The 11,708-nt window shown below is 42.4% G+C and overlaps 1 protein-coding gene across 1 annotated transcript in view; it reads right to left on the bottom strand.

Annotated features, from left to right (window-relative positions):
- Positions 1-1,792: 1,792 nt before the first annotated feature.
- Positions 1,793-11,708, bottom strand: part of PDS5B (PDS5 cohesin associated factor B) — a 77,740-nt gene continuing 67,824 nt past the window's right edge. Inside the window, exons 30-35 of the mRNA XM_079973321.1 lie at positions 10,304-10,449; positions 7,927-8,026; positions 6,382-6,824; positions 6,188-6,289; positions 5,795-5,933; positions 1,793-4,691 (exon numbers count right to left, since the gene is read on the bottom strand). Of these exons, the coding sequence (XP_079829447.1) occupies positions 4,656-4,691; positions 5,795-5,933; positions 6,188-6,289; positions 6,382-6,824; positions 7,927-8,026; positions 10,304-10,449 (966 nt within the window). The 3' untranslated portion in view covers positions 1,793-4,655. The remainder of the gene's footprint in view (positions 4,692-5,794; positions 5,934-6,187; positions 6,290-6,381; positions 6,825-7,926; positions 8,027-10,303; positions 10,450-11,708) is intronic.

Genomic DNA, 11,708 nt, shown 5'->3' with positions numbered 1-11,708 from the left:
TGGTTCAAGCAATTCCAGCAATTATTTATTATAAATTTTGACCATAATTAAGGTGGTTGGGGGAAGGTATTTATCTAATAGAGCCAGACTTGATGCCAAGAACCAGTTTAAAACTTTAAATGTAGTATTTAATTAGACAGGGTGGCAGAGCCACAATTTCCCAACTGGCAACATGCAGGCATACCTTTGAATTTTCTAAGGCTAATTAAATTATTTTCTAATAATTTCTGCTGGAAAGCTGCACTGGTAAGCATTCCCACAATGCATGGTGTTCTGCCACAGACACGAAGATAAATGAAGCCAACATGTTTTCTTGTAGCAGTGAAGGAAATATCCAGTCATCCCAGAGTTGTCAAGCAAGGCACAAATTGTGATGGTTTGATCTAGTATCTTCTAGGGGAACCAAGGACACTCAAAATGGGAACAAGTAAGAGACGCTCAGCCAAGAGTTATTAACTGCACAGGGTAAATTTAAACAAACTGCCGACCAGGTAGCACTCATATCTCAATAAATCAGAATTAAGTTTCCTGTACCTGCTGGTTCAGAAATTCTAATTCCTGTATGCCCAAGAACAATAACGTCTTCTTCAGAATATATTGCTCAGTGAGAGCCTACATCTTAAGAAATTCAATGGTACCTCGGGTTACAAACACTTCGGGTTACAGACTCCGCTAACCTGGTAGTAGTACCTTGGGTTAAGAACTTTACCTCAGGATGAGAACAGAAATTGCGCAGCAGTGGGAGGCTCCATTAGCTAAAGTGGTACCTCAGGTTAAGAACGGTTTCAGGTTAAGAACGGAACTCCGGAACGAATTAAGTTCATAACAAGAGGTACCACTGTAAAGCCACATTAGGGAAAAGACAACCTTAACTCAGTGTGGCGGCCTCCAAAAAATCACTAAAACCACAAAGAATGGTTGTATCCTTTCTCCCGCTGTAACTATGCATACAGTCTAATGGGTCCTTACCACTGCACCTTCCTGGTTTAATATGCACTGACCTCTGTACTGACAGCAGGCAGTTCTGGTGACTAAAATGGTAGTAATCTCTCAGACTTCGGATGGCCGTGACAAAGAGATCTAATAGAGAGGGGTTGTGTTTGCCTTGAGATCATAGCTGTCAACCTTTCCCTTTTCTTGTGAGGAATCCTATTTGGAATAAGGGAATTTCCCTTTAAAAAAGAGAAACGTTGACTGCTATGCTTGAGATGAGTTCACCTCTTTTCTGGTACCCCTTGCCATGTTACTATTATTGGGTCCTCTGGCCGCTGTTATCCTCTGTTGCACTTTCAACTGTCTCTCTCCCCTCAGGTCAAGAACAATACTCTAAATTTGCAAGATCAGGAGCAATAGTCAGCTGGGATTTGCAAGGCATTGTGATGTCAACCCAGACTAGTCCCTGAACAGCCCTCTGGAAACCGCAAGGCAAAATGGGTGAGAAATTCACTATTTAATAACAAGCCTAGAACTGATAGAAAAATGTGTGTGTTCATCCCCCTGCCCCCCGCCCGCCCCCCGTAACAGAGATTGCAATTGTAATCTAAACATATCTAGCATAACTGCATTTTTGGGAACTGATGCAGAGAAAAGTATTAGGTAAAACCTTTGGAAGTTGTTTGAAGAGTTTTGCCTTTTTTTAAAAAAAAAAGTACAGAGAGAGCGAGAAATCACTGTTTCCAGTTGCACTGCAGCAAGAAAATGGTATCTTTAAAATGGATTAGTATGATTGGCTGCAGACTGTTGCAATATAACTTACTGTAATCATAATAATTTCATACTTGAACTTGTAACAGGGAGTTCAATTTGACTGTTTAATGTTATACAGTACATACTATAAACTGAACATAATTGAAGAGCACGCTAACTGAATCTTAGCGTATAGTCTCTTTATACATTATTTTACTGCAGCTACTGTATGCAGATCTCAAAGTGTTAGTACATAAGATATTCATTATACGTGTATGAGGAGGATAAAACCTAAAAGGTTTATAAACATTGTCATCTGCACCTGTTTTCCCAATTACACATTAAAATGCAAGAAATGAACATTTAAACTGCAAAACTATAGATTAAATTTAAACATTGGCATTTTGTGATTAACTGATGTGCAGCAATATCAATGGAAATATGACCAAACTATGTCCATGCAAATAAATCTTCAACAGTCTGCAAGTAGTTTCAATATCTGTTCCATACTTTGTATAAAATGGTCTTAAGATATATACTCCGTAAATGTTGTCAGTGCAATATTGTCAGTGAAGAAAATGTGGTGCTAACTTCCTTTTCCCACCCCCCTAGGATATAAAAACTCTCATTTGCACTGCTAAACTTTGCGAACCACTGAGGTTACTTTGTGCTAGGGAAGTTTCTAAGTGAAGTCATCTGAGCTACCTTCAGCTAATGTTTTCAGACAGCTGTTTACCCAGAACTACAGGCATAAAAATATAGGACAGCTGAAGAACAGTAATTACTAGCTAAAAGAGCCACTACAAAAAGCACTTAATCAGAACAGCTTGATAACACAAACTGTCTGGCTTTGTCTATTGCTGCTGCTGAATAATAATACAAATCAATACAAATTATATAATAAAAAAAGCTTAGAAAAAAGTTGAATCACCTCTGAAAAATATACTTGCAAACATGTTTGCTAACTACCATGATGTCTCACATCCCTTCCCCAGCATATACTTCCTTGGAATTATAACTTAAAAGGATGCCTTTTGTTAATTTTATGACAATGTCCCATTATTCCATGAGATAAAATATTAATAAGTTAAAATTAGATTCTTTTACATTTACTGCTAGTAAGCAGGAGGAAAACAGCATGTTAAAACTATAAAGTGTGCTTGGCTAAGCATAAATAGTAACCTATACATTTTGGTTCAAAGACAGTTTGTAAAACTGAATACAGGACAATGCCTTAAGGAGTTTTCCCCTAGTTGTTTTTCTTTTCTTTTCCTTTTTTGTAATTTTACTCCAGAAACAAAGTTCAATCACTTTAAGGTAGGACATAAAGTGAAGCTTCATACAGATTTTGAATACCCTGACTGGAATATTCTGCAGCTGATCATTCAAATAAAAACACGGCCCTCCTAAGTCCCACCCCCTAACTGCCCATAACCTCACTCACAAAAATAAAAATTTTGGTTAACAAAGAAGAAAGTACAATAAACTCTTGGTAGAACGTTCTTCTCATGAGGCAAGGTAGCATATCCTACAGCCAGATAAGACTTAAAAAATTACATTGCAATTTCATTACATTTTCCTCATAAACATGCAACTCACTGTGAAATACAAAACACTTGGCTCTGAAGAAAGAACAGCTTTATAAAGACAGACTGCATCAATAAAATTTTCTTTCCGATTTTTACAAGGTTATAAAACCTGCTTTTTCACTAAAGTTCAGGTACCAGGTTTCATATTATAATGTAATAATTTGCTCTTTGTGAACATAATGTTCAAGAGGAAATATACACATTGACATAAAAAGGTAAAGGTAAAGGTACCCCTGCCCGTACGGGCCAGTCTTGACAGACTCTGGGGTTGTGCGCCCATCTCACTTAAGAGGCCAGGGGCCAGCGCTGTCCGGAGACACTTCCGGGTCACGTGGCCAGCGTGACATTGCTGCTCTGGCCAGAGCCAGAGCCAGAGCCGCACACGGAAACGCCGTTTACCTTCCCGCTGGTAAGCGGTCCCTATTTATCTACTTGCACCCGGAGGTGCTTTCGAACTGCTAGGTTGGCAGGCGCTGGGACACAGCGCCACCTGCGTCCCTCCCACACATTGACATACTAGACTATTAAAAATTCAGTTACAGAATTTTATTGATACAGCAGATTAAACCAATAAGGAAAAATAAGGGGATAGGATTTCATTACATTATTTATTAACACATAAAAAATTAACATATTAAATCTTTTTTTTTTTTTAAATGCTCAATGCCACGAGAGGTCCAGGAGTCTGGAATCAATACTGAGGTGCATAAAATGAATCGACTTTCACAAATCTGCATCTGGCTGTATTATTTTATCCCACATCATTCAAAATCAATTTGGCACCTTTGAAGACAGATGGGTGCCAAAGGTAAACACTGGATTAGATACATAAAGATAAAGAGATCATGTATTTCCTTTTTCAAGCAAATAGTGTCAGAAGTGTCACTATTTGTCAAGCTGATAATTTGTTCACAGTTAAATGCCAATAAAAATAAAAATACAGACACTGACAGATATTGCTTGATATCCATTCTAACTCCCCCCCCCCAACCCTCCCTTTTTCGAAATAAACATATCTAACAAACAGTCTGGTACTGTCAGGTTTAAAGCCGCTGTAAAAGCTATACAAGCACTTTAGAAGTCAGAAACATTTCTTTTTTAAAAAAAGGATTATTTACAGGTGGTTTCTTTACTCCATGTGTTTATATAGCCAGTGCACATTACACTTCACAAGAACCCACAGTTAATGATATTAACATGTTTGTGGCTTATGCTCGTGAGCTACGAACTCCAAATGCAAGGGGCGGGAAACAAAAGATTGGTCTAACTTCCTTCAGCAACCCCACTCTGAGCACCAACAGCTTCCTTCAGCCTGAAACTATGCATAATAAGAGCATTCTTCAAAAAGACTTCACTCCAAAGGCTGGGAACGTGGATTGTTCATTGCCTTTCCCTTTTGGATGTCCTCCGGCTCACCTGAGGGAAAAACACCAGATGAAGAGTTATAGGCTCTAATCCAGAAAAGAGATCTGTCTAGCTAAACAGGCTTCCACACGACTCACCACCTGCTCCATCAAGAACCAAAAGCAGAAATGGGACACACAACCCAAATTCATCTTAAATTGTGCAGCTGGGTGGCCAGTGGCTCCTTATCAACCCTGGTTTGTACTTCCAGCTACCTTTTAAAACAGGCATAGGCGAACTTGGCCCGCCAGATGTTTTTTTGGACTACAATTCCCATCATCCCTGACCACTGGTGCTGTTAGCTAGGGATGATGGGAGATGGGAGTTGTAGTCCCAAAATATTTGGAGGGCTGAGTTTGCCTATGCCTGTTTTAAAATAACCTTTTAAAAGTATGATTTAGATATAGGAGAAAAGAACCATTACTACATGAAAATGTTCTGCTCCCTGAAAAGACGATGGGTCTAATGCCAAAAAACTAGGGCTGCCATTCATCCGTCAAATGGCGTCCGGACGGGATTTTCAAAAATGGCAGGCCATATCAGAAGAGTTGTTTTATTTCATGAATTTCCTAAAACAGAACTTCACGGACGAGGGGGCGATTTAGGAGAGATTTTGCAAAAAAAGCTCAACAACTTTTTCACTTTTTGAAATATGGCAACCCTAAAAAAACTTATTCCATTTATTTCAGAGGGGTATCGTGAAAGAGTTGATTTCAATGGGACTAGGCCGAATCAAGAAGATGGTGAGGCTTACTAGTAATATATCATGTAATGAGTGCTTATTTGGATCAAGACTGAGAACCAGCTCTCACATTAAGCACAGGTAACTTAGATTCCCATTGTGCTCACTTCTCTTGTAGTGTGGCATGTAAATGATTGGCCTACCCCACAATAAAATCCATTCATTTCACTTCCCACAGTAAATGTAGGTACAGAAGGTGTCTCTTTGCTGAAGATCAAACTTTAAGACATGATGTTAAAACAGGCAGGCAAGCCATTGTTTGTTTCTGTATCTCTTGAACACTTGTAGTTATATGTAATAAAATAATTCAAACTGGGGGGAAATGAAAGGAACAGATTTAATAGGTAGCTGTAATACACAAACATTTGCTTACTCTGACTGTAGAAACTTCCTCTTCCTCCATTGTTACTTCTTGGGGAATGTCCTGAACAGGGGAACTACTTTGAAATACATCCATCTCTTCAGTTGATTCATTTTCTTTACTTGCTGTTTGCTTTGACCGTCCAGCTCTTCTAAAATGGCAAACCACAAATCAAGTGTATTAATCAAGGAGTGTTAAGCACAGGTCATCACAGCATTTAAGCAAAACTGAACTTATTTCCCGTAAGCCTTTACAGTGCATACATGTTCAAAGGTTGCTGCAAAACTCTGGAGGGACATTAAGAGCACTGCCCAGCAAGTTAACAATTTTGGCAGAATTATCTGAGGTATCAAAATTTTAAAACTAAATTTAATGTACCCTATATTAAATTCGCCTCACACTCACCCTTTTTTCTGCTGCGACGGTGGTGCTTTTGGTGGTCTCCCTCGCCTTTTCTGTGGTGTTGATTGGTTCGATTCAGCTGGACTTATTTCAGATGATTCAGACCTGTTTGGGAAGCATATTTCAAAGTTACACAGCAGATTTAGAATTAAAAGACATTGAAAGTTAGAAAGCAGATATCAAAACAGGGGGAATACCTCTGTTGTGCTTTCCTTGGCGTCTTGTACTGCCGACCTTTTGGCTTCTGCTCGATATTTTGCATTTCTTCTTCCTCCTCCTCCTCTTCCTCCTCCTCTTCTTCCTCTACAGGTTTTACTGGTGTGGCTTTTTTCCTACCTCTTTTAGGAGCCTTTACTACTGGCTCTTCCTTTTGCGTAGCAGCCTTGGGAGGTCGCCCTCTTCTCCCCTTCTTTGGTGGGCTATTTTGCTCATCTTCACTTTCTAGCACATCTTCCTTTAGTCTCTTTTCCTCTGACCACTGAGGTTCCTCAGACTCTGAAATGGCCGCTGCTCTCTTTCTCCCACGCTGACCACTCCTAAGTTTTGGTTCTTGTCCTAGTTTATTCAGGTCGTCTATACCCAATTTTTCTTCTGAGTCTGTAATGATTTTCTTCCTTCCTCTGGGCTTTTCCAGATCTGACTAAGGAACAAAGAGAAAATTACTTCTCCTATCAAATATCTTCAAGATTCTACTTCGGAAAACAGATTCAAGATCAAGTGACGCCCTCCTAAAATGGGTTGCAGTATTTTATCCTTTTAACTTAAAATCTTATCTCTTAACCTTTTTGGCTTTACAGTCATACCTTGGTTTGAAGTAGCTTCATGTTAAGTATTTTTGGGTTGCGCTCCACAGTGACCCAGAAGTAACGGAGCGCGTTACTTCCGGGTTTCGCCGCTTGCGCATGTGCAGATGGTCGAAATGACGTCACACACATGCGCGCAAGCGGCGAATTGCAACCCATGCATGCACAGACGCGGGTTGCGTTCGCTTCAGGATGCGAACAGGGCTCCGGAATGGATCTCGTTCAGATCCAGAGGTACCACTGTATTGTGAGAGCACATAATCTGAGGGGGAGGGGGTTAAAAGCAAGGTTAAAGTGAGTTGGGGGAGGAGTTAATAGCCTGCAGCAGTTCTACTTAGCTGTCTGCAATCTCTGGGAGTTCATGACCAGGACATGTAAAAGGAGCATTTTCAATGTATTGGTGGAAGAGACTGAAGAGAGTGAGATTGTGACTTTTGGATTAAGGCTGGTTGCTGAGGCTTGATTATGGGTTGTTTGTGTCTCTTTGCTTGTGGGTGTGGCAAAGCACATGATCTGGGGGGGGGGGTGTTTGAGGGAAAGGCCTGGAGTGCTGTCTCGTGGTGTATGTAGGATCAAGAGACATGGGCGGCAAGGGAGCTGTTGCAGTGACTTGCAACACCTGTGCATGTTTGGCTTCCTGCCTGAGAATGTGCAAAACCAAACCTGCAGCAAGTGTAACCTATGAAACCCAAACAGCTTTGCATCTTCGTAGTTCATGTTGTCCCCAGACTGGTGCCCTCCAGATGTGGTTGACTCCAACTTCCACCCTTTTTAACCATTGGCCATGTGGACAAATACTGACCGGAGTTGGTGCTCCCAAAGCAAATGTGCTAATTTTTAAAAGCTGGTGCCATTTTAAATTTTCAAGTGTATTCTTTTCTTTTTATTTAGATACCTACTGGAGGGGGGGAAACCACAATACACTTAATTCATCCTTACAATTTCAGAATCATCTCTCTTGTCATTCTTCTTTCCAGGCAAAGGCGAAGCCATTGTATAGTCTTCATTTTCGCTGTGGTCCATTTCAGTACTATCAAGTCTATAACACACATATTCAAAGACTTTTTAGAAATATAATTAATACTGCCACTTCTGATTTAGTATCAAATTAACAATGGCTTCAGGAAAAGGCCCAAAGCAACAAACTGTTCTTAATGGATTTTTAGATAACTTAAAACTGCTAAAACATATTTCTATTAGCCTCCAACATAAAGTTATCATCTATTACGACAGATAGACCTGCATATTTCAAGACTACCTGGGGTGGGAGGACAGGTGCTATCCCATAAATATACTATGCCTCTTGAAGACCTAGCAGGCAGAAAGTCTACCCTCAGTGCACTGTTGTCCTGAAATACACTTTTTCCCAAAGGAAGGAATGGCATCCATTCACTTAAAAGGAAGACAATAAAGGGGTACATTCACTGGGGACTAAAACCTGATCCAAGTGACCCCAATGCAGGAGGAGTAGCCGGGGTGGGGGCAGCTGCCCCTCCCAAATCAATACTAATCTGAGGTTTTGCCCCCTAACAAAAGTCTGCCCCCCCAACGAAAATCCTGGCTATGCCCATGAGAGGAACAGGAATACCCCTCTCAAGTAGGGCAAAAAATAGCTTCCCTTTTGTTCCATTTCAACTCAAAGGAAGTTACTGAAAAACAAGCCATATCCATACACCAGCTTGTTTCATAGGATGCATTTCTTTCTATACAATAGAATTGTAATGATGCTGGCACACTGCAGCACGATGGCAGAGAAGCCGGTGGGCAGCCCAGGCAACTAGCATGGGTGGTGGGTAATCCAGGGGAGACCCAGAGGAAGAGCCAGGACAGCTCATGGCAAATCTCCAGGAATCGCCCTGCTCTGTCGCTGCTGTGCACCTCCTGCCAATGCCACTACTGCAGCCTCAGTAGCATCAGAGCAGGATGGTTGCTGGGGAGCTGCTACACCCAACCCTTCTGTTCCTTTGTGCCTTGCCTGAGCCATGGCTCACTTGAGCGGTGGGGGAGGGCAGTTCGACCGAGCAGGTGGACAAGCAAGGCTGGAAGGGGGAGGAAACCTGTGGCAGACAATGATGGCAAGGGAGGGGAAATAAAGGAGCTTATTTTTCTCCTTCCCTGCAACCCCTTCAACCACTGTTGTTGTGGAAATCCCAAGGAACAAGCCTGCAGGCTTCTTCCCTCCTCCCACCAGGGGCAGCAGCCCCCATTGCACCTGTGTTTTGTCTAACTCCAGCAATAAAGGATTTCACTTCTGCACTTTCTGTGTTGCCATTTCAGTAAAGAGCTCTGCAGTTCTGTTCCACCCCACCTAACTGGGAAGAAAAATAATGGCAATCTCGTATAGCAAGATAGGGAGCATGTAGGATTCTGCCTTTATAAAGGACCCCATGCCCAACAATGTCTCTCCGGTATGGAAGTAGCAGAGGGAATGGCAGGGTCTCAGTAGAGGAGAACGTTCTTTGAACTGGGAAGGCCCCGGGTTCAAAACCCTGAAAGGCACTGCCAGTCATAAAGCAATGTTACAACTGTGTAAGACCAGAGATACAAGAGTTCTGTGAAATTATTATTATAGAGCACTTTCTCTTGGTACATGCTAACTGAAATTCTCACGTTGTTTAGCACATCACTATCCTAAGGAACGTTAGGCTGAAATACAGCAACTTCAGCTTAATTGAAGCCACACAGTACAGCTAATGGCAAAATTTAGACCAGGCTTCCTCAACCTTGGCCCTCCAGATGTTTTTGGCCTACAACTCCCATGATCCCTAGCTAGCAGGACCAGTGGTCAGGGATGAAGGTCGATTGTAGTCTCAAAACATCTGGAGGGCCAAGGTTGAGTAAGCCTGATTTAGACCTCAGCAAAAACCTGCTTCAAATTAAAAAAAAAATGAAAGTAGCTTAACATATAATTCTGTAACTTGGCATGCTTTCGAGTATTATTGTTACATTATTCTGGTAGGCCAAGTTGTATCAAGAACGTCAACATTGATAGATTCATTTCATTCATTTAACAGATGTGTCAGGCAATGATGACAGCATATGGCTGTCACAGAAATGACATAGCAGACTCAAAGAAATAGATTAGAGCCAACACTGCAATAAGATTACCGTTAGTGGCACCCATCCACCCAACTGTGGCTATCTGAAGATCCTTTTGCCAAATCGGCTGCACATTTTGTTGCATGAAGTACAAAAAATGACACTCCTTTGGAAGTTAACACTAGTATACCACTAAATAATACCAGTATAAGGGAAAGTTTTATATAGGGTTTATATATTAACTACTGACAAGCTAATCACTTTGCTGTGTACCCACCTCCCTTTGATTCTTCCAGGTGAGGATGGATTTGAATTACTGCTGGCGTTGCTTACGGTTTCCATTCGTGAAGATTTGGATTGAGACTGCTTGCCAGCTGACGATAGAGGCTTATTAACTGCTCCAAGAACGTTGGCAGCTTTGGGCTGGTGGAGGGGAAAAGCACATTCTCAGTTTCAGCTTATTATTTTTAGTATTAGGAATATCCGTCTCTCAGGTAACAAACCAATCTTAAACCTGCAGTAGGCAATCCCAGAGCTTGAAAAATTAAGTTTCAAGCCAAGACAAAAGGCTAGACAAAAGTTGCAGTTTTTACCCCTAAGGTGTTATAGTCTTGCGCCCATAACATTTTCCACGAGCAAAGTCAGACATATCCTGGCCACAGTCATCCATGCCCTGCTCTCAAGATTTGTTCACTGCAGTGCATTATAGCATTTTGTACACTGGAAATGCCTATTAATTCAGAATAGGTTGCTAATTGGAAATAGGAACTAGGGATAACATCCTGCCAGTTTTGAGACCAGGCGGTTGCCAACCAGGTGGTTGACAATTCAAATTGTACAATGGTGCCTCGCAAGACGAAATTAATTCATTCCGCAAGTTTTTTCTTCTTGCGAGTTTTTCGTCTTGCGAAGCACGGTTTCCCATAGGAATGCATTGAAAATCAATCAATGCATTCCTATGGAAACCGCCTTCAGACCAGGTCCGGGGACAGTCTGTCCCCCGACCTCTTCTGAAGGCTGGGGGGGGGGGAGAGACAAGGGCTTTTCTTCCCACTGCCAGCCTTCAGAAGGCTGTTCTGAAGGCTGGCGGTGGGAAGAAAAGCCCTTCTCTCCACCTCCCGCCCCGCAAGCTCCGGGGACAGGAGGGCTTTGCTGCCGCCCGCTAGCATTTTAAAAGCCCCCGGGACAGCGGAGAAGCAGCAAAGCCTTCGCTGCCGACCCCCAGCATTTTAAAAGCCCCCGGGACAGCGGAGGTCTTCTGAAGGCAGGCGGTGGGCAAAAGTCTTTGCTCCCCCCCGCCTGCCTTCCAAAGCCGTCCGGGATAGCGGAGAAACGCGCTGCGCTTCTCCGCTATCCCGGGAAGGCAGGCGGGGGGAGCAAAGACTTTTGCCCCCCGCCGGCCTTCAGAAGAGGTCCAGGACCTCTTCTGAAGGCCGGAGGGGGGTGAAAGGCTTTGCTCCCCACCGCCAGCATTTAAAAGAGGTCCCCGGAGATTTCCCTATGGGCTCTCTTCTTGCGAAGCAAGCCCATAGGGAAATTCGTCTTGCGGAACGACTCAAAAACGGAAAACTCTTTCGTCTTGCGAGTTTTTCGTTTTGCGAGGCGTTCGTCTTGCGAGGCACCACTGTACCTGGCTACCTGAAGGGCAACTTTGGTCACATGTACCTGCCTCTGCATTGAAA

The sequence above is a fragment of the Podarcis cretensis genome (assembly GCF_951804945.1).
Source record: "Podarcis cretensis genome assembly, chromosome: 4".
Classification (NCBI taxonomy): domain Eukaryota; kingdom Metazoa; phylum Chordata; class Lepidosauria; order Squamata; family Lacertidae; genus Podarcis; species Podarcis cretensis.
The sequence above is the reverse complement of the archived record's forward strand: the minus strand, read 5'-3'. Positions and strand labels throughout refer to the sequence as shown.